The 23,461-nt window shown below is 34.9% G+C and overlaps 1 protein-coding gene and 1 pseudogene across 1 annotated transcript; both read left to right on the top strand.

Annotated features, from left to right (window-relative positions):
* The first annotated feature begins 219 nt into the window (after window positions 1-219).
* LOC110106487 (stearoyl-[acyl-carrier-protein] 9-desaturase, chloroplastic) lies at window positions 220-3,804 on the top strand. The gene is made up of 3 exons (XM_020836417.2): window positions 220-470; window positions 575-1,076; window positions 3,050-3,804. Exons 1-3 carry the CDS (start codon window positions 346-348, stop codon window positions 3,611-3,613), a joined length of 1,191 nt encoding a protein of 396 aa, XP_020692076.1. The 5' UTR covers window positions 220-345; the 3' UTR covers window positions 3,614-3,804.
* A 3,192-nt stretch (window positions 3,805-6,996) lies between these two features.
* On the top strand, window positions 6,997-10,036 carry LOC110106489 (annotated as a pseudogene).
* The last annotated feature ends 13,425 nt before the right edge of the window (window positions 10,037-23,461 follow it).

The raw sequence follows: 23,461 nt of genomic DNA on the forward strand, positions 1-23,461 counted from the left end.
TCCAAAGGTTTAAGAAAGGGGAGGACATCAATTTCCAGAAGTTTTCAAAAAAATCAGGTAACATTTTATGTCAACATAAATGCAGCGTCAGTCACCAGGCAGCAAAAATAAGAAAGACAAGAAAGAGAGATAATATGAGAACAAAAGATTACATCACCCAGCTGCTTAGATTAAATAAAACTTAAGCGTTGAACAGGACTCGGTGGGCGATTCTAACAACAGGTTACTGCCTTAGTCTCCTACAGTATAAAGAGGGGCAGAGAGTTCCGAACATGAAGCAAACCCGCGGCCTCCATCCTCTCTCTGCTCGTTTAGGGTTTCTCTCCCCTCTTTCTCTCTCGAGAAATGGCTTTGTCTAGTCTCTCTTCTCCACGGAACTATTTCCAAAAAACGCTACGCTTATCTGCTAACTCCACCAAAGCTACTGGAAGTTCCCCAAAGGTTTCCATGACCTCCACAACTTATACCGAGTGAGCTTCTTATTAAACATTCATTTAGATCATCCTCTTCTCCACTTTCTTTCAGTCTATGCATGTATGTATTTGTATTAACGTATCTTCTTATGATCGATCAGAGTAAGCACTCATAAGAAGCCTTTCAGACCTCCACATGAAGTAGAAAATCAAATAATTCATTCCATGCCATCAGAAAAGATGGAGATATTCAAGTCCTTAGATAAGTGGGCAGAGCAGAACATACTGACTCATCTGAAACCAGTGGAGAGCTCATGGCAACCTCAGGACTTCTTACCTTCTCCTGCATCGAGTGAGTTCTATGAGCAAGTGGAGGAACTGAGGAAGAGGGCTAAAGAGATCCCTGATGACTACTACGTATGCTTAGTTGGGGACTTGATCACAGAGGAAGCTCTTCCAACTTACCAGACAATGCTGAACACCTTTGACGGTGTGAGGGATGAAACAGGGGCAAGCCTCACATCCTGGGCTATTTGGACGAGAGGATGGACTGCAGAAGAGAACAGGCATGGGGACTTGCTTAAGCAGTATCTTTATCTTTGTGGAAGAGTGGATATGAGGCAGATCGAGAAGACGATACAGTATCTAATTGGTTGTGGGATGGTAAGGCATGAAATATCTCTGTTTTAGTTGTGTTTCCTCGGCTTCTGCTTTACTTGGTTTTAGTTCGGTTTACCTGCAGCTTTTTTTATTAATGTTTTTCACAACAAAATTTCTTATGCAAGAACAAATTAAAGTAGAGCACAGGGATGCTAATTTGGGGGCTTTGACTTCAATTATGGCGGGCGGGACTTTGAATTTATTTACTATTATCTTTCAATAATTATAAGTAAATGTACTCAATATCTAAAAGAAATTTGAAATATAACTTATTGGAAAAAATCTGTGTTTATTAATTATATTGAATATATGTTGATTAATATTTTAAACTGTGTAAGCAAATTATTTTTTGTCTTTTTGGAACGGGTATCCATTCGTTGCCACCCTCGAAAGGGTGTTGGGCGGTGTGATTAATCTTCGGTTGACCTAGAAGAGGCACCCATCCCAGAAACTTTCTAACCTTCACTTGATTCGACCCTACATAAGAGGTGTTGTCGGTCGAGAGCAATCGAGTAGGGGTTGGGGCAACCGTACTCGTCCACCAACAAATTATTTTTGGTTTTTAGTTTGTTTTATTGTTTGAAGGAGTTCTTTGTCTTTTTGTGTGTGTATGTGTTTTTTTGTTTGAAGTTCTAATGTAAGATTTTTTCTGTCTTTTGTGTGCTTAATAGTTCATAGAGTTGATTTTTTAAAATTTATATATATTTGTTGAAATAATTAGGATGAGCCTAAATTCATTAACTATAAAAAATTACATCAACGAGTAAAATAGAAATACAACTTGATACAGTATGACAACTTAAATACAAAAAACTAATTACAATGTTAACCAGAAATTAAAGAAAGAGAAGCAAAAAATAATGATTAAACGCTTAGAATGAGCCAAAATGTCACCAATGAATCATAAATATTTTCATCATTATAAGAAATACACAAGTTCCAACCATAAAGGATTGATTCTTTTTTGTTATTTCACCTGAAAAAAAAAATTATTTAAATACACAATGCTTAACAAAATATATTGTTTCTATTAAAATATCTGATTCTATGCAAGTATTTTTATTCAATGTGAAATATTTTATATTCAATTGAACGATATAAACTATGCCACTACAGAATATTATTATAATGCATTAGATAAATCAAATTTTATTCTTTTAGCTAATTTTCTAAGAGATGTATTATTAGTGCGGTATTTTATATTATTTTGTAAATTAGCGTTTCATTAATATTATCTGATATCATTTACTCAAATTCGAAAACAGTATATAGTTAAAACAGCTGAAATGAAAACCTACGATGTTTGTGAATTTGAAGAACAAAGCTCACCTATTTCTGAAAGCAAAAGCATCTAAGCCCATTCAAGATTATTCTGCAATGCTTTTTTTCAGCTGTGTTTGAGATTTTGTTAGAAAGCATTTAAAAATAATTTTTTTGTTATATTTAAATTAGAATTTTACTCTTCTGCTTCATTTGTCACAGCTTTCTTACTACTTTTAAATTAACTTTCTAGTATGAAAATTTATATTTTTTACTAAAAAATAATTTTAAGAAGCACTTAGAAAATTGTCCCAAACAAAAACTTAATATATCTCAATGTGAAAAAAAAGAACATATAACCGATCAAATACAATGAAATAAAGGCTTGATATTGTTGTTCTTCTCGTCGTTGTATTTGAAGTTGTAATAAAATAGGCTTTTTATTTGGCATAGAGGGACTTGAATCTTCACTAGTCACGATCAAAATTTTGACGGGTTTTACTATTACTATAAATTTGACATGTAAAATGGGACTCTCTCTTTATTCTTGGTTGATTAATCTTCAAAAGATTTTACCAAATTCTAGAATGAATCATTTGTTCACGGAATATTCAAATTTATTTTTCAGTTTCAACTTCAATAAGAATTGATTGACAAAAACTCTTCAATTTTTCACCTGCCAACATTTTTTTCACGTAAAGCTTCTCCATTCACAGTACATAAACACAGAGAACAGTCCATACAAAGGGTACATATACACGTCCTTCCAAGAGCGCGCCACTTACATCTCACACGGCAACACGGCCCGCCACGCCAAGCTTTACGGCGACCTCAAACTAGCTAAGATCTGCGGCACCATCGCCGCAGACGAGAAGCGGCACGAGGCGGCCTATTCGAAGATCGTCGACAAGCTCTTCGAGCTCGACCCCGATGGAGCCGTCATCGCCTTCGCCGATATGATGAAGAACAAGATCACCATGCCGGCTCACCTCATGTTCGACGGCCGCGACCACCGCCTCTTCCACCATTTCAGCGCGGTTGCTCAGCGCCTGGGAGTTTACACGGCTAAGGACTACGCAGATATTACGGAGTTTTTGGTTGGGAGGTGGAAGGTGGAGAGCCTCGTGGGTCTATCTGATGAGGGGCGGAAGGCGCAGGATTTTGTGTGTAGGTTGGCGCCCAGGTACAGGAAGCTAGAGGAGAGAGCACAAGGACGGGCTAAACAGGGCTTCAGTACTGTGCGTTTCAGTTGGATTTTCGACAGAGAAGTACAGGTATGAGCTGTGGAAATTTCCTGTGCTGTTCAAGATAGGAAATTTCTTATAAATCGGTTGTTATATAATATTATGTTAATTGATGAAGATTAAAGATGTTGTGACTTCTTGAGACTCTACTTGAATAGTATTTAAATACAGAATATGTAATATGACTGGTGTATATTGCGCTTCATTATAATTAAGATTTTGTTTTAGATGGATTACTTATTATTTGGCTGCTAAATTTTTTATTGTTTTTAGAAAAACTTAAATTAAAAATCTACTTTATGCTACGATTTTTACAAGTTATTTTTCTTTAATAATAATTTTACAATTATTTTTATAAAATATTATGAGTCCCGGCCCGAAATTGAATTGACCTAAACATAGTCCAATAGATTGTCATGTGTATTGTTCATGACAAATGAAAAATAAATTATGTTTCTTTTTGGATTTGACCCTCCTACTGTGGTGTTCTTCATTGGGTTTGAGCTTATTTTGTTGGAATGTTGTGATGCCAAGGCGGTGGGGTTTCTGGCTTTTGGTTTTAACTATGATGAGGCAAGCTTTGTTTCCCCTGGAAGGCCTTAGCTTGTTTTAACAATCTTGGTGGCTCCTCCTTCTATGTGTTCGTGGGTGCCTTTCGTACTTAGGTCTTCTTGCTAATGGTTTTTTCTTTCACCAATGGATGGTCCAAGCTTAGAAAACTGGGTGGTGATCATGAGTCTGACAATTCAAATTATTTATACTTTCTAGTTTACTTTGCTTTGTGTAGATTAATGTGGTTTCTTCAGCTTTATAATTTTTTGTTTATTTGGCTTTTTAGCCTTTGTTGTAAATTTAAGAAAAAAAGTATTGTTCATGATAGTGAATGTTTATTTCAGAGTAATATGTACTTTGAAATCACAGTACTTTTAAATTTTTGCGGTTGCTCTTCAAAATCGCATATTCAAATGATGCATGGGACTGTATTTGGCTTGGTTGGTTTATGAGTTGCAGTGGATTTTTTATGTGATACATTATTTGAGTTAAATAGATCTTGATTTCACTTTCAAAATATTTTATTCAATCTGGAATAAGCACTATATTAAGTGGCCTGGTTATTTTAAAAGTGGTTAAAGTTTCAAAATTCTCCACTACTCTAGAATCATAAGATTTTGAAATATGAAAAAGAAGAAGAATTTGAATTTACTTAGATATTTCAAGGGATATGATTCATTCTTGAAATACTAATCCTAAATTTCAATCTCGCTCTCTCCCTTGGTCCCTCCCCATCTCACATAGTTGGGTATCTCAATGATTGTACAAGTTTCCAAAAGCTAAAAGATCAAAAGTTCCTTTCACAATATAAGGGGTATAATAACTTTATTGATCGATCATTTGAACATTCTGATTTATGATTCAGCTGATAGTAGAATATGGACGACGAGAGTGTTAAACGTTCCTCCTAAACCCGACTAATGGTATCTTAATAAATATGGATAGTTCAATTTATGGGTGATGTGGAAGCAAGTTATTAGGATGCAATCATGAGTTACGGGCGTGGTGTTGCCCATGTATTTGGAGTTTCCACATGATATATGACAACAGGCTAGTAAGGTCGCATGAGAGTTACCTAATGTGAATTGTATCATTTAAACTTTGTCGAGGAGACTAGAATATAATGATGGACAAAGCATATATCTTTGAGAATAATATGGCTTAATTAACCTAATTATGACAGATGCGATGGTTTGAATGGATGCATTACAGTACACACCGATTAAAATGTGTCAAGACAATCCACAACTAATTAAACAAGCTTGAAAGACTTACCAAAGTACTATTAGAGTAATTATTGATAAAATTTTAAGTGTAGTTAAGTTATGATGAAAAAAAGACTAACATTATTTTTTATCGTAACCTTATAAAATTTATGACAAATCAATTATGTCATAATTATTTGTCATGACAATGATGAAGTTGACAAGCTTTTTCACTATCGTAATAATTGGTTAATATAAAAAAGTCCCAAGAACTTGCAACCTTATCACTACATAAAAATGACAGATTTGTAAATAAACCTATAACATGAATAATTATATCATGAAATCTCAAAAGATTACACTCAACAGCTTTCTTTATTCCTTTCTTTCTTTATTCCTTTCTTATTATTGTTAAGACCATCTCCAATGGAACGACAAACAACTGTTTGTCGTTCTTCCGTTGCTCCAACTGAAAGAGTAGCCGACCAAGTAAATATTTCGTTTCTGGGCACCAATAGAGAATTTTTCATGGGTAAAGTCAATGATTTTTGGTTCACAAGGGTAGAAAAAGTGGGGGAGATCGTTTGAGAATGGATTTGTAGAAACAATAATATTTTTTTAGTTTATCAGAGGTGCAGGGGGGCTAGATCCTTCAACAATACCTGATCCAGGGAATGATCCAAGCAAGGTAGATAGAAGCCTCCGGCAAGGTCGGAGGAGTGAAGAAAGAGGAAAACCCGACAGGTAGGAAAACCCTCGCATAAAATAAATTAAATAAAAAAACCAAAAAGAACTAGTGAAAAGGATATAACAAAATAATAAATTAATAATTGTGCCATTAAATACTTCATCTCTACGTTATTACTGCTCCAAGGCCAAATATGATCCAAAAAATTTATATTAACTATATATATAAATAAAAATATCATGACTCATCAATATTAAAGATGACTTTCATTTCCAAAAAATCTAAAATACTTAAAAAAAAGGCCAAGTGAAATCTTCTCCCATTTAAAATTCTACTTCACAATTTGCTTTACTTTTAATCAAAATTTCTTTAAGATATCCTTGTCGAAAACCTTTTCAATACAATCACATATATGGGAGAAGGTTTCGGTCACGATCTTTTATTAAGCATTTAAGATTTTTGGAAATAAAAATCATCTTTAATATTGCTGAGACGTCATATTTTTTATTTATATAATATGCTAGTCAGACATATTAAAAAATATATATTTTTTTATTTTTCTGTCTTTGCACTATTTCCCGGCGTAATATGCATACAAATCAAGTACTTAATTATGTTGCAGACCACTCAAACATGTTTATTTTTATACATTTTTATGATATAAATTAATTTATTATAATTAAATTTAATAAAATATGATAATTATAAGAACATTAAATATTATTTTACATAAGAAAATAATGACAAAAAAAAATTAAAAGAGAGAGAGAAAAAAAAATATCTGTTATAAATGGAATGCTTTACGGCCACTACCCTGTCACTTAATTAACAACAGTTCACTCGAATCGAATCGATGTCGTAGTTTCCCACATTATAAATAAGGGCAGGGAGTTCCGAACATGAAGCAAAAACCCGCGGCCTCTATATTCTCTCTACTCGTTTCCTTGACTCTCCCCTGTTTCTCTCTCCAAGAAATGGCTTTGACTAGTCTCTCTTCTCAAAGCGACTATTTCCAAAAAATGCTATGCTTATCTCCTAAATCCACCAAAGCTACTAGAAGTTCCCCAATGGTTTCCATGAACTCCGCACTTTCTACAACTTATACCAAGTGAGCTTCATATGAAACATTCACTTAGATCCTCCATTTGTCCACTTTTCTTTCAGTCTATGCATGTATGTATTTGTATTAACATATCTTCTTATGATCGATCAGAGTAAGCACTCATAAGAAGCCCTTCATACCTCCACATGTAGTAGAAAATCAAATAATTCACTCCATGCCATCAGAAAAGATGGAGATATTCAAGTCCTTAGATAACTGGGCAGAGCAGAACATACTGACCCATTTGAAACCAGTGGAGAGCTCATGGCAACCTCAGGACTTCTTACCTTCTCCTGCCTCGAGTGAGTTCTATGAGCAAGTGGAGGAACTGAGGAAGAGAGCTAAAGAGATCCCTGATGACTACTACGTATGCTTAGTTGGGGACTTGATCACAGAGGAAGCTCTTCCAACTTACCAGACAATGCTAAACACCTTTGACGGGGTGAGGGATGAAACTGGGGCAAGCCTCACATCCTGGGCTATTTGGACGAGGGGATGGACTGCAGAAGAGAACAGGCATGGGGACTTGCTTAAGTAGTATCTTTACCTTTGTGGAAGGGTGGATATGAGGCAGATTGAGAAGACGATACAGTATCTAATTGGTTGTGGGATGGTAAGTCATGAAATAGTTTTGCTTTAGTTGTGCTTCCTTGGCTTCTGGTTTTGGCTTTAGTTCGGTTCACTTGCAATTTTTTTCATTAATGTTTTTCACTCCAAAATTTCTTATGCAAGAACAAAGTAGAGCACAGGGATGCTAATTTGGGGGCTTTGACTTCAATTATGGCGGGCGGTTCTTTGCATTTATTTATCATTATCTTTCACTAATTACAAGTAAATATACTAAATATCTAAAAGAAATTTCAAATATAAATTATTGGAAAAAGTCAAAAAACCTTTGTTTATTAATTATATTGAATATGTTGACTATATTTTAAAAATGTGTAAGCAATTTTTTTTGTTTTTGTTTTTTTGGGAACAAGTCCATCCACTCGAACTCCCTTAAAAGTACGTGCTTGGTAGCATGACTAATTGTTCTCGGTTGTTCTAGAAGAGACTCATCCAAAAAACCTACTGGCCTGTACTTGATTGAGCCTCCCTTAAGAGGCGTTGCCGATCGAGAAGAATCGAGTACGGGCTGGGTTGTATTCACTGACCAACCACTTAATTTTTGGTTTTTAGTTTGTTTTATTGTTTGAAGGAGTTCTTTGTCTTTTTGTATGCCTTTTTTTGTTTTAAGGAGTTCTAATGTAAGATTTTTTGTCTTTTTGTGTGCTTAATAGTTGATAGAGTTGATTTTTAAAATTTATATATTTTTTTGGAATAATTAGAATGAGCCTAAATTCTTAAACTTTAAAAAATTACATCAACAATTAAAATAGAAATGCAACTTGATACAGTATGACAACTTAAATACAAAAAAGTAATTACAATGTTAACCAGAAATTAAAGAAAGAGAAGCAAAAAATTATGATTAAACGCTTAGAATGAGCCAAAATGTCACCAATGAATCATAAATATTTTCATCTTTATAAGAAATACACAAGTTCCAACCATAAAGTTTTGATTCTTTTTTGTTATTTCATCAAAATATAATATATTTAATATTAAATACACAAATTTTAATAAAATAAATGATTTCAAATCATTTGAAGTTATTCTCAATTCATACTTCAACTTAACAAGATAAACAGTTAAATACCTAAAAGCACCTAATTTAAAGTTATAATGCTCAATTCATAGCCCAAAAATAACATCAAAGAATGCGAATTAACCGCATTTTTTCAGTTGAATTTCTTTGATATTATTTTGAATAGACATTTGAAGTTGTGGTTGAGATTTTGTTAAAAAGCATTAAAATTTAATAATTTTTAATTATATTTAAATTAGAATTTGACTCTTAATATGTCATAATGCAGAAAAAAGAACGTATAACCGTTGTTGTATTGAAGTTGTAGTTAAATAGATTTTTTATTTGGGATAGAGGGACTTGAATCAAGCAAAAATTTGACGGATTTTACTATCACTATAAATTTGACATGTAAATTGTGACTCTCTCTTTTGATTAATCTTCAAAAGATTTTACCAAATTCTGGAATGAATCATTTGATCACTCTCAAATTTTTCACCTGCCAACATTTTTTTCACGTAAAGCTTCTCCATTCACAGTACATTAAAACAGAGAACAGCCCATACAAAGGATACATATACGCCTCCTTCCAAGAGCGCGCCACTTACATCTCCCACGGCAACACGGCCCGCCACGCCAAGCTTTACGGCGACCTCAAACTAGCTAAGATCTGCGGTACCATCGCCGCAGACGAGAAGCGGCACGAGGCGGCCTACTCGAAGATCGTCGACAAGCTCTTCGAGCTCGACCCCGATGGAGCCGTCATCGCCTTCGCCGATATGATGAAGAACAAGATCACCATGCCGGCTCACCTCATGTTCGACGGCCGCGACCACCGCCTCTTCCACCATTTCAGCGCGGTTGCTCAGCGCCTGGGAGTTTACACGGCTAAGGACTACGCAGATATTACGGAGTTTTTGGTTGGGAGGTGGAAGGTGGAGAGCCTCGTGGGTCTATCTGATGAGGGGAGGAAGGCGCAGGATTTTGTGTGTAGGTTGGCGCCCAGGTATAGGAAGCTAGAGGAGAGAGCTCAGGGACGGGCTAAACAGGGCTTCAGTACTGTGCGTTTCAGTTGGATTTTCGACAGGGAAGTACAGGTATGAGCTGTGAAATTTCCTGTGCTGTTCAAGATAGGAAATTTCTTATAAATCGGTTGTTATATAATATTATGTTAATTGATGCAGATTAAATATGTTGTGACTTCTTAAGACTCTACTTGGATAGTATTTAAATACAGAATATGTAATATGACTACTGTATATTGCGCTTCATTATAATTAAGATTTTGTTTGAGGTGGATTACTTATTATTTGGCTGCTATTTTATTGTTTTTAGAAAAACTTAAATTAAAAATCTACTTTCTGCTACAATATTTACAAGTTATTTTTTTTTATAATAATTTTACAATTTTTTTATAAAATATTACGAGAGTCCCAAAATTAAATTGACCTAAATTTAGTCCAATGGATTGTCATATGTTTTGTTCATGACAATCCCAAAAGAACTTATTTTTTTTCTTGGATTTGGCCCTCCTGCTGTGGTGTTTGCTCCATTGGTTTTGGGCTTATTTCGTGGGAATGTTGTGATGGCAAGGCCATGGGGTTTCTAGCTTTTGGTTTCGGACTATGATGAGGCAGGCTTTCTGTCTGCCTCCTGGGAAGGACATGGCTTGTTTTGATAACCTTGGTGGCTCCTTCTTCTATGTGTTCAAGGGTGGCTATCGTATTTGGATCTTCTCGCTGATGGTTTTTCTTCCATCAATGGATGGTCCAAGCTTGGCAACCGGGTGGTGATCCTGAGTCCGACACTTCGGATTATTTATCCTTTCCAATTTATATTGCTTTGTTTTGATTAACGTGGTTTCTTAAGCTTTGTAATTTTTTGTCTATTTGGATTTTTAGCCTCTTGGTTGTAAAAAAAAAAGTCTTGTTCATGACAGTAAATGTTTGTTTGCGAGTAATATGTACTCTGAAAGCACAGTCCTTTTAAATTTTTGTGATTGCTCTTCAAGATGGCCTAATCAAATTATGCATGGGCTTGTATTTAGCTTGGCTGGTTTATGAGTTGCAGTGGATCTTTTGTGTGATACATTATCTGAGTTAACTAAATCTGGATCTCACTTTCAAAATATTTTATTCGATCTGGAATAGGGGCACATGACAAGGAGAAGGCTGTTTGGGCTAATGTCCAAATATATGCTGGGGAAACTTCTATGTTTAAGAAATTTATATAATCATAAGATTTTGAAATACGAAAAAAAGAAGAATTAGAATATATATACTTGGATATTTCGAGGAATATGAATCTTTCTTGAAATACTTATCCTAAATTTCGGTCTTTCTCTCTTCCTCGATCCCACCACATCTCCGAGAGTTGGAGATCTTAATGATTGTACAAGTTTCCAAAAGCTCAAAGATCAAAAGTTCCTTCTACAAGTAAGATTAGGGGTGTCAATTTCGGGTCACGGGTCGGGTTCGGGTCGAACCCGAACTGACCCGGGTGGAAAACGGGTCAACCCTAACCTGACCCGAGTAGAGAAACGGGTAGAAAATCCGAACCCGGATCAAAAATTGACACCCCTAAGTAAGATCATGGGTATAATAGCTTCAGTGACCGATCATTTAATTAAGATTTTGTTTGAGGTGGATTACTTATTATTTGGCTATTTTTTTTTTTAAACTTATATTAAAAATCTACTTTCTACAACAATTTTTTAAAGTTATTTTTTCTATAATAATTTCACAATTATTTTTATAAAATATTACAAGAGTCTCAAAATTAAACTGACCTAAATTTAGTTCAATGGTTTGTAATATGTATTGTTCATGAAAATAAAAAAAGAAATATTTTTTCTTTTTGGATTTGACCCTCCAGCTATGGTGTTTGCTTCGTTGGTTTTGAGCTTATTTCGTTGGAATGTTGTGATGGCAAGGCCGTGGGGTTTCTGGTTTTCGGCTTTGACTATGATGAGGCAGTCTTTCTGCCAGTCCTTGAAAGGCCATGACTTTTTTTGACAATCTTGGTGGCTCCTCCTTCTGTGTGTTCTTGGGTGGCTTTCGTATTTAGGTCTTCTTGCTGATGGTTTTTCTTTCACCAATGGATGGTCCAAGCTTGGCAACCGGGTGGTGATCCTGAGTCCAACACTTCGAATTATTTTTTCTTTTCAGTTTACTTTGCTTTGGGTCGATTAATGTGGTTTCTTCAACTTTGTAATTTTTTGTTTATTTGGCCTTTAAGCCTCTTTGTTGTAATTTAAAAAAATATATATTGTTCATGACAGTAAATGTTTGTTTGCGAGTAATATGTACTTTGAAAGTGCAGTCCTTTAAAATTTTTCCCGTTGCTCTTCAAGATCGCCTATTCAAATGATGCATGGGCATGTATTTGGTTTGGCTGGTTTATGAGTTGGTGTGGATCTTTTATGTGATACATTATTTGAGTTAAATAGATCTTGATCTCACTTTCAAAATATTTTATTCCATCTGGAATAGTCACAGTATTAAGTGGCCAGGTGATTTTAAAAGTGGTCAAAGTTCCAAAATTCTCTACAGCTCTAGAATCATAAGATTTTGAAATATGATAAAGAAAAAAGAAGAATTAGAATTTACTTAGATTATTCGAGGGATATGATCCATTCTTGAAATACTAATCCTAAATTTCAATCTCCCTCTTTCTCTCGGTCCCTCCCCATCTCACATAGTTGGATATCTCAATGATTGTACACGTTCCCAAAAGCTAAAAGATCAAAAGTTCCTTTCACAAGTAAGATAAGTGATATAATAGCTTTAACGATCGATATTAATATGGATGACAAGAGTGTTCAATGTGGAGGACCTAGACCCGACTAATGACATCCTAATAAATATGAATAGTTCAATTTATGGGTGATGTGGAACCAAGCTATTAGAATGCAATCATGAGTTACGGGCATGGTGTTGCCCATGTACTTGGAGTGTCCACATGATATATGACAACAGGCTAGTAAGGTCGTATGAGAGTTACCTGATGTGAGCTATGTCATTTAAACTTTGTCAAGGAGACTAGAACATAATGATGGACAAAGCACATATCTTTGAGAATAATATGGCTTAGTTAACCTAATTATGACAGATGTGTTGGTTCGAATGCATTACATAGCACACCTATTTGATTGAAAAGTGCCAAGACAATTCACAACTAAACAAGCTTGAACGTCCTACCAAAGTACTACTAGATATAAAAGCCCAAGAACTTTCAACCTTCTCACAATACATAGAAGTGACAAATTTGAAAATAAACTTATAACATGATTAATTAAATTACGAAATCTCAAAGGATTACACTCGACAACTTACTTTATTTCATTCTTATTCTTGTTAATACTAGTAGTCATTGGAGCTTCCTCTATCTCCAACTTCCCTGCTCTCGCTCAACATGTCCTCAAATTCATATCTCCATGAGTTTATTGTATATATTTCTTTAGGTAAATATTTCTAATATTTCTATCATTTCTAGTTTATAAATCAAGTCTTTTCTTTTTAGTTTTTGTATTTATCTTCACATAATTTAGCATTTATGAAGAATTTGAAGATAAAGTTGTTATAATTAAACTTAGGTGTTTTGAATATATATAATAAAGGTAAAAATGCATCAATTCAACAAGATATAAAATTAGTCTAAAAAATTATAAAGATAAATAGTTAGACCTAATATTACATTAATAAAAGTTGTTTAAAATAATTTCAAAGAATGAGTCAACAACTTCAAACAAAACTAAATTAGAAAAAAAGAAAATTGATAACATATCCTAAATAGTTAGGAAAATTCTAATAATAACCATATGGATGGTCCTTATCTTGCTTCTAGGTGGTGCAGGAAACCTCTAGTCATTTCTTGAATCTGGCTGGCTTCCTTGCCTTCTTCACTAGTTTTTCATTTTTTGGTGATTGCTTGCCTTTAATTGTTGTCATTAGCTTTGTACTTTGGGTTTGTCAGCTTTTGGGGCCTTATTGTATTATCTTTTTATTGAATGAAATTTGAGTCTTTTGTAAAAAAAATAATGATGATTGTTGCGTCCTGGAGTATTCGTGGCGGTAGAGAAATATAAAGTTTAACATCTTAGCGTTGTACGAAGAATCAGCACTCACACAGATAAGAGAGAGGGTGTAGCATTCAAAAGAGACACCATAGTTTTACGTGAAAACCCCTGAAAAGTAGAAGTCCGGGCCTTAGGTGGTGGTCTGACGAAGGTGAGGGCCTCAAGTTGTGGTCTGGAGAAGGTGAGAGCCTCAAGTTGTGGTCTGGCAGAGGTGAGGGCCTCAATAGGTGGTCCGACATTAGTGAGAGCCTCAAGTGGTGGTCCAGCAAAGGTGAGGGCCTCAAGTAGTGGTCCGGTGGAGGTGAGGGCTTCAAGTGGTGGTCCAGCGAAGATGAGAGCCTCAAGTGGTGGTTTGGCAGAGGTGAGGGCCTCAAGTGTTGGTCTAGCGGAGCAATGATGTCAAGCGGTGGTCCGGTGGAACTCAGGCGGTGGTCGAGAAGGAGCAAGGAGGCAAGAGCGATCTCCAATCTCTCTCATGAACCCTTTTGGATTTGGGTCCCCCTTTCAAGAGGGAGGAGGTGTCTATTTATAGATTTTATAGAGTGACATGGCTCATAAATAAGTAGAAGATCAAGGACATATGAGGAGAGGCTTGGATGGATGTCCGATGTTGAATCCCTTGATCGTGGACCATTCATCATACATTTGAATGTTTTAATGATGTCAGAATTCTATGATCTTGGACTCGCAGATTCGACTATAAGCATGTCATGTTTGAAAAATCGTTTGGTAATCCAAATTGTGGTTCGAACCTTCTAATAGTGCTTCAAACCCTTGATTGGACCCATTTGGGCTTAGATTGAGTCAAATTTGGTGTCCTTGGGTTGCTATTTCTGAGACATTCAGTTAGACTGTAAGTTTGTTAAAAACGGAGTTTAGACGGTCTCCGATCTAATTTTTGAAGTTTCCTATTTGGTTTTGCTTTGAGATTTGTGCCCGATCAAGATAATTTTTTGATGATATATTAATGTTAAAATAAAAATATATAAGAGGGGTTAAATTTTGTTTGATAAATAATAGGGATGTAATTAGAGCATGATCCGATTAACTAGACTTATTGTCAGGGGCGGATCCAGCTCCTTTTTTTAGGGTGGGCAAAAAAAAATTTTTTTTTTAAGGATGGGCAAAGATGCTTAGGATTGATAAAATTAGGACAAAAAAATTATTTTAGAGGGGGCAAAATGTGCAAAATACCCAAAATATTCTAAAAAATTCCCTCTAAATATTAAAAAAAAAATTTTTGAGGGTGGGCATTTGCCCACCCTTAGGCCAATGTGGATCCGCCTATGCTTATTGTTGAGCCTTATTACATCTTATAGGTCAAATGTGATTGATGTGGAACTATGAATGGCTACAAATTAGTTAAGATATTCACATGATAATGAAGTTCCAAACATAAACTTTTTTACATTTCACTTTTAAACGGAGATTTATCATGCAAATAAAGAGATTAGTGAAAGGAAATAGTAAAACAACAACACTTAAGATGGCGCTGAATTTAAATGTTGAGGTCATAATAGACTACGTCCACTTTCAAGAAGTGAAAAAGGTATATCTATGTTGACCCTTTTTACGTCGTTCTTGAGTTTGTACATTATATACACATTTTGTTTGGCTTTTAGCCTTCTCATTCAATCATTATAATACTCACATAATGATCATGATTTGAACTCTTAGCTTCTCGATTAGTACCTCGCACTCACATCACCCTAAACTTTGATTGTGATTGAGTCTTCATTTGGGATGGCTTTTTCATAGCTTCTTAAAATAATTTTTTAGTTAAAAATTAAATTTTTTTTACTAAAAAATTGTTTTAAAAAACAATAAAGAAGCTGTCCCAAATGAAGCCTGAATCGCTTGCATTCATGATCTTTGCTCTATTGTGTGCCTTTTGTCGTGGTCGTGATTTTCACTCGATCACATGTCTCACTGCAATTTCAATTTATATTCAATTAATTTGGACGATGATTGTTGGTTCAATCAAGTTTCATTTAATTCGATTAAGAGGAAAAAATATGGCTTAATTAATTTTTATTTTCAATATTAATATATATATCCTCAATATGTATAATGAAGAATTATCCTTTCACTAATATATCCCATTAAACTTCGCAAAACTACACTGCTCACCTTGCTCACCTTGATCTATTGGTTGGGGAATTTGACTACAAACGAGAGGTATTGAGTTCGAAACTTACGTATGAGATGTGTGTATGAATTTGCCTAAATTAGCTCAAAAGTTCCAAAATAAATTACAAAACCGTAAAAAAAAAATAAAAAAAAATTATCAACCGTTCCTGCACCTAACTAGCTAATAAAAAAATCAGGAGATTTCTCATTATCTTTCTTTTGCATTGGATATAAAAATCGAAGCCCATTAGCGAAGCACATTTTTGGTAACACCCCAATATCTCATTTTAAAAGAATTACTAATTTTAATCTCTAAATAATCAATCAGAGCTAATTATATACAACAACAACAGCATCAAGCCTTTATCCCATTACGTGGAGTCGGCTACATGAATCCTTTTTCTCCATTGTGTCCTGTTAAAAGTCAAATTATCATTTAAACTTTATAAAGAAATGTCATTTCTAGTATTTTTCTAACCAAGTCTTTTTAGGTCTACCTCTACTTTTCTTAACATATGCTAAATCTAATACATCTACTCTCCTAACGAGGCATCAAAAGGCCTCCGTTTTAGATGACCAAGCCATCTAAGGCGACTCTCTAATCTTATCTGTCACTGGAGCTACTCCAGCTCTTTTATGGACATATTCGTTTCGTATCCTATCTCTAAGAGTAAATCCACTCATCCACCTGAGCATCCTCATCTCAGCAACACTTAACTTTATATTATGCTTCTCTTTTATATTGGCCAACATTCTATGCCATAAAGAATTATAGTTCTAACCACCATCTTATAAAATTTTTACTTAAATTTGAGTGATACTTTTTTATCACAGAACAAACATGAAACATTCCTCCACTTCACCCATCCAACTTGAATTCTATTAATAATATCCTCATATATATCACCATCACTTTGAACAATAGACGCAAAATATTTAAGTCATATTGAAACCGTTACAACTTGAATATACATCCAATACAACTTAGAATGCAACCACATTCCAAGATAATTGTAAATCAAAACCAATCAATTAACACTTTACGTCATCTTGAAACCGCTAGAAAGATAAGAAAGTATAAGACATAGTAAGGAATCGTAAGAAAATGAACACAAAATTTACATGATTCAGAATACCACATTATAGATTTCCAATCCTTATTTGTTTTTTGACCAATAATTCATAAACCAATCAATTAACACAATACGACATCTTGAAACCATTAGAAAGATAAGAAAGCATAAAATATAATGAGTCATAAGAAAATGAACACAAAATTTACATGGTTCAGCACTTCAGCATGCCGCATAATAGAATTTGTTTCTTGACAAATGATTCATACAGATCTTGCCCTGAATCATTTTGACAAAAATGATCTCGAATTATACCTGATAATTCTATAAAAGAAAAAAATGAACGATTTCATGCAAGTCTTCTCTGATCCTTGAAGCTGATGCCTTAAAAACACCTCTGGCAATTGATTGCTTCAAGCATCCTCCCAAAACCGCCCAAAGAACTTGGATCACCCAACCCAAACCTCCTTCCAACACTCTATTGTAGAAGATGAAGACCCACCACCTCACTCTCAGATCACCCCTTTTCTCATCTCCTCTTCCTCATATATGCTCCATTGTGAAACCCTCGCCCGATTCCTCTCCAAAACCTCTCTTTCATTTTTCTTTTTGATCTCCTCTAAACTCAGCTCAGCTTACAGCTATTAAAAAGAAACAAAAATAATTAAATATGCTACAGAAAACACTACATAAGATATATTAGTTACAAGGAGTTAATATGAGACAATCTATATCTTGAATTGAAGTCATAAATAAGCTAAGCCTCTTTCTCCCATCGCCTCATAAGCTATAATTTGTTTACAGACACCATCTTAGCTAGGACTTGTACAATTCTCACTTGTGTGCACTGTATACCTATGATTGTTTGTGCAGCTACCTTCTCGCAGGTACCTAATAGGTTATATTCGGGTTTAGCATAAGGAGGACTCACTCTTCTTTCAGGTCATTCCATTCACGAGACTCATTCAGAAGGTAGGAAGGAGCTTATCACTAGAGCACAACGGACCTCCTCCAGCCACATACTCCAAGCAGTCGTCGCCATCCACGACGTGATCTAACTCAGAAGTTCCTCCCTCAGTTGAATGAATCCTTATTCCGTTTGGCCATTGTCAAGTCTTCTTTGCGATACCTATCAAAAAATCAAGCAAAAGACACACATATCATCCACAAGACTTCTCTCAAAACCAAATCATCACCAAGCTCATAGATCAATGTCAAATCATAACTCGCCCCCTCTTGCTCAAGCAAGCGACCTCAAACCGGATTCCTACCTCACACTGACTCGATCTCTAGATGGCCTCGGATACATCTAGCTCGCATCTTCTCCCACAAGATCGCCACACCACTCGGCACAGCTGGTCGAGCTACATTAAAGACTGAGAGTATAACCGTTGTACCCCGTACATACTCTAATGTAACTCTCTAAACCCAATAAATGGGGGGAGGAAAAAGAGAAGAGGAAAAAATACCTCAATACCTTTCATTCTTGTATTTCTGGATGAGATAATAAAGATTTTGTCCAAATTAATCCATGCTCTCATCTCCCCTCTTTCTATTCTACCTCCATCATCCACACACATAGGTCCTCAGCTCATAGATGGGTGCATGAAAGGGAATATACGGGAGTGGAGAAAGATATTTTGGAATAAAATAATAATATTATATTATATAATTATATAAATTATTTAGTTTTGATTACAAAGATCATATAAATCACTTTATATCTTTAAATGAATAACTTTAAAAATTATAAAAAAAAATATTCATAAAATAGCCTATCATTTTTAGAAATGTTTGATGAAATTAATTTATAAAATGGTCACCTAACAGTTCCAAAATTTTCATACTAACATGCATCAATTTCGACATTTCCCCTAAAATTAGGAGAAAATTATTATAAATATCACAATAATATCTATTTTATGGCGAAGATGATTTTCAAATTTAAATTATAATAAATCCAAGAAAAAGTTATTTAACTGGGTTAAAATATGTGTTATTACATGATATATGATGTGAGACTAATTCCTAGTAGCATGACTGGTATAATAGGATAGATATATAGGACTAAATAAAAAAAAAATATTACATGTATCAAAATATCCTATCTTGCTTATAGTGATTATATATGCATATGATATTAGCATATGTGACATAATACATATGTAATATGATATAATATAGCATGTACATGACACTTGACATGATTGATACATACATGTGAAATGAGTGATAAGATCAATACAATGATAGAGGATTCACATGAACTATATGATATATATTACATATAATATTGATATTATATGATATGCATACACATACGACACTATATATAAGACTAATATCTAAATTATTGTGCATTTGATAGAAACATGATATGCATCCATAGGCTCCGTACGATATGCTTATAAAGACTTATATGAATTGTTTTGTAATTGATGAGTATATGAATAATAGAATATACAATGAATAATAGATTATACTAATTCTCTATATGAGCATTGATCACTGAGTTTGGATTTCATTACATTTTAAATGATTTATATTATTTATAAGAAATGATTTTATTCATATTAACAGCTACATGGTCTTATAATTATATGTCTACAGTGATATAAATTGTACGATTATATGCTTATTATTTTCTACTCCCATGCATTGATTGTAATTGTAAGTTTTGGTAACCTACTGAGTTGTTAGCTCACTCAGTGATATTTACATATCTTCAGGAAGAGGTGATGATCCAATTGAATAACTAATCAAAATTTTAGGTTTTGACATTTTCTCTATATATTTTTAGTTTAATTCTTTTATAGTCAAGTACAATGTAAAAAAAGATAGACTAAATGTAATAATTGATCTCCTAATAATTATAAATTAAATTTTGAGTAATAAATATAATTGTATATTTTAATGAATGAATATAAAAATATTTTGATGTATATAATTTATAGCTGCTTTTGTTGCATTTATTCATATTGATAAAGTATTAGAAGTTTCATAAATTAATTAAAAGATAAAGTGAACAATTCTTTCAAAATAAGATATTGTACGTAAGTCACAACAAGTTCGTTTGATGTGTCAATGGTGCATCAGTACCCCCTCTAACTCTGAAAAAGCTTTTCAAAATGGGGGTCATAATAATAAATCAGACTTCGGTACAAAAATTTATGGCGACCAATACAACTATAGCTTAGGGCCCACATGTAATATTCACAGGTAAGACGGTGTAGATTTCTTCACATGGAGCACATTAGCACCCGCTATAAACATTAACATCAATCTTCATCAATATCATTAATATCGATGCCTATTATTGCAACCAAGTATGCAATTTTCATTGTCAACAACATTAATGCTTATTATTTTATAGCTATCATTCACATCAACATTGACATCCACCATCACTAATAAGGAATCAACTTATCATCAACATCAACCTCAATGTCAATAGTCAACACCAACATTATTGCCTATCACCATTAACAAGGCAATCATTTTTTTATACCTACATTGATGATGCCACATTACTAATATCATCAAAGCTCATTGTTGAAACTAATGCCAACACCCTTTGTTGCTAATAAGGATAATAATTATCATCAACATTAATATTAACTCCAGTCATTGCCAATAAGCCTAAAGCTCATTATTGACACCAACATCAAGATCTGTCATTGCCAATAAGGCTGATGCTCATTGTTAACACAAAGGTAGAGACTCATTGCCACTAATAACTCCAACATCTGTCATCCCCACTAAAGTTAATACGTGCTTTCCTAGTCACCAATCCCCTTTTATTAGTTCAAAGCCAAGAAGATTAGTTATTATCTCTTCATGATAACTCTGATGACCCAAGGATCTTCATAATTTCACCATAAAAGCCATCTTTCATAATTCGTTTTATTTATTGTATTAAAACATTGTTTAATTATGAGGAAGTGCATCCTTTATAATTATATATGACTTATACAAATATTTTCATTTAAACTAGGTCAAGCCACATGATATTCTCATACTTGATTTTTATAATTAAAAAACATCAAATGTTAAGTTGCATGTAATTATCTATCAAAATTTGTTTGATACCTTAAAATATGTTAATTTTATTTTATTGAATATAAAAGTTAATTTATGCAATCGCGGTTGTTAGTTCTATTTGGAATCTGATTTATCAATCAATCGGGTTTTACTCTAGTCTAAAACCTTAATACCATCAGTCTAGCTCGTCGGGGCGCAATACTCCCCCTACTAGGTATTCAGGGGCAAGTAAGGAAATTATTTTTATATGTACAGTCGTATAATGCTACTGTGCTCTATACTTGAGCGCTATAGTTTTTGGTTGGAGATAGAGAGCGGATCAATGCGGTACCATAGGTGATCAAATAATGCATCGAGATTCATGCTCCAATGACATATCAAGGCACGATGTTTAATTCTTTTTTCGATGAGAGAGCGGTAGAGGCGCTGTGCTAGGGCTTTGCCCTAGCGCCGGTTGCGGTGTCTTCGCTTTCGTTCTCTCTTTTTAATTTTTCTGTTATGGCAGCGTGTGGTGCTTCCGACCCGGGGTTTTTGGACGGGGCGACTAGGTCTCGTTCTTTTGTAGAAGCTTTAGCAGGATTGTCTCATGGTAAGTTTCTGGATCTTATTCGGGCTTCTTTCCATGGAGTTCCTGCTCTGTTGATGTCGGATGAGGAATTTTTGGCTCTTGCCGAACCTTTTAAGTTTTCGCTGGTAGGTTTTTTTCCTATCCGGCGGCCGCCGCTTGCTTTGATTCGTAAGTTTTTTTTCAATCTGCGGTTAAATGGATCTTTTTTGTGACTGTGTTGGATTTTTCGCATGTCCTTATTAAGCTGGTTAACGATCTTGATTATAGTCGAGTGTTTTTCCATTGGTCTTATCTGCTCTTCAATTTCTTCATGAAGGTGACTAAATGGTCACCTTATGGTGACATTGGGGATGAATCTCCCATTGTCCCGATTTGGATTTCCTTCCCTAATTTGAGTCCCCATTTCTTCTCTCCGCGTATCTTGCATGGTTTGGGCCTTTTATTTGGTAACCCGTTGAAGGTAGACACTACAACTGTGGTTGGATCCCGTCCGTCGGTTGCACGGGTGCTGGTGGAAATTGATATTACTAAAAAATTTGCAGACAAAATTTGGTTAGGTCCAGAGAATTTTGGGTATTTCCAATCTGTTGCTATGGAAAAATTTCCTCGCTTTTGTTCCAAATGTAAACGTCTTGGGCATTTTGTTGGTGAATGTCGACCTTTAGATGATGCAAAGCCTGCTGCCCCGTCTGTGCCTTTATGTGGTGAGGGTAATGTTAAGGATGTTGGGGCTTCTGCTCTTACTTCTCTGTGTCCTATTACTGATCCTTCTCCTTGTGTTTTATCGCCGGTGTGTCTGTCCCCGATTTTACATGTTCCTATTCAATCTTATGTTTCTCCTCTTGTGGTTGAAGTCTCTGATGGGCCGCCAAAGCAAGTTTTAGGTGGTGTTGAGGTTAGTGACAATCAATTGGGGGGTTTGTCTGCCCTTCAGGAATTGGATGTGGTGGATGATCTCGGTGAGGGAGATAAATTTGAAAATAGTGTGATTTTGCCGCCGTAGGGGGTGGTTAGTACTAAGCCTAGTGTTCCCTTGTGCAATGACTTTGACACTGTTACTGAGATGGTTGTTGTTCCTTCGGTATGTTCTGATTTGCTTGATGCTGTCGGTGTGGTTCAGCGGGATGTAGAATTGGGTGATGATGGTCCTGGCATTTTGGTTACTTGGCCATTATCTGAGGGTGACGAGCCCTTGTCTAAAAGTATTGCAGACCCTCTTTTTTCTGTGCCAATAACTATTGTCCCTAGGGAGCAGTTGCAATATCACCTTTCTAGGGATAGTGTGGTGTTGCATGCTGAGCGGATACTTGTCAACTCAGATGATGATGGAAGTTTATTTGGGGAAGGTCTAGATTCGCAGGAAAATTACGACTTGAATATCATTCAAATTGATGACAAAGGTTTTAGCAAAAAGAGTGAAAAACGTAAAAAGAGGAATTCCAATAAGAAATGATTTTTTTATTGGTTTTGCTTTCGATTTGGCTTGGATTGGCTTTTGGAGGACTATGATGAGGCCCCTCGGATAGCCTGGGCTTGGATGCAACCTTACTGACGACTGGACGGCCCAAGCCTGGCAACCGGGTGGCGGCCTGAGTCCGCTCTTGCTCCATTACTCCCCTCTTTTTTCCCTGTTTGGGTTATTTAGTTTGTGAGAGTGTTTTTCATTTGACAATGTATTTTATTTGTAACTTTTTTTGGGCTCTTTACTTTGTGCTGTTTTGGGCAAAAAAAAAAAAAAGGCACTATGTTTTATTCATATTATTCTAATGAAACTAAAAAAGCCATTTTGTAACAGTCATGTTCTCTGCTTTGAATTTGTCA

This window comes from Dendrobium catenatum, unplaced genomic scaffold (genome assembly GCF_001605985.2).
Source record: "Dendrobium catenatum unplaced genomic scaffold, ASM160598v2 fragScaff_scaffold_488, whole genome shotgun sequence".
NCBI lineage: Eukaryota > Viridiplantae > Streptophyta > Magnoliopsida > Asparagales > Orchidaceae > Dendrobium > Dendrobium catenatum.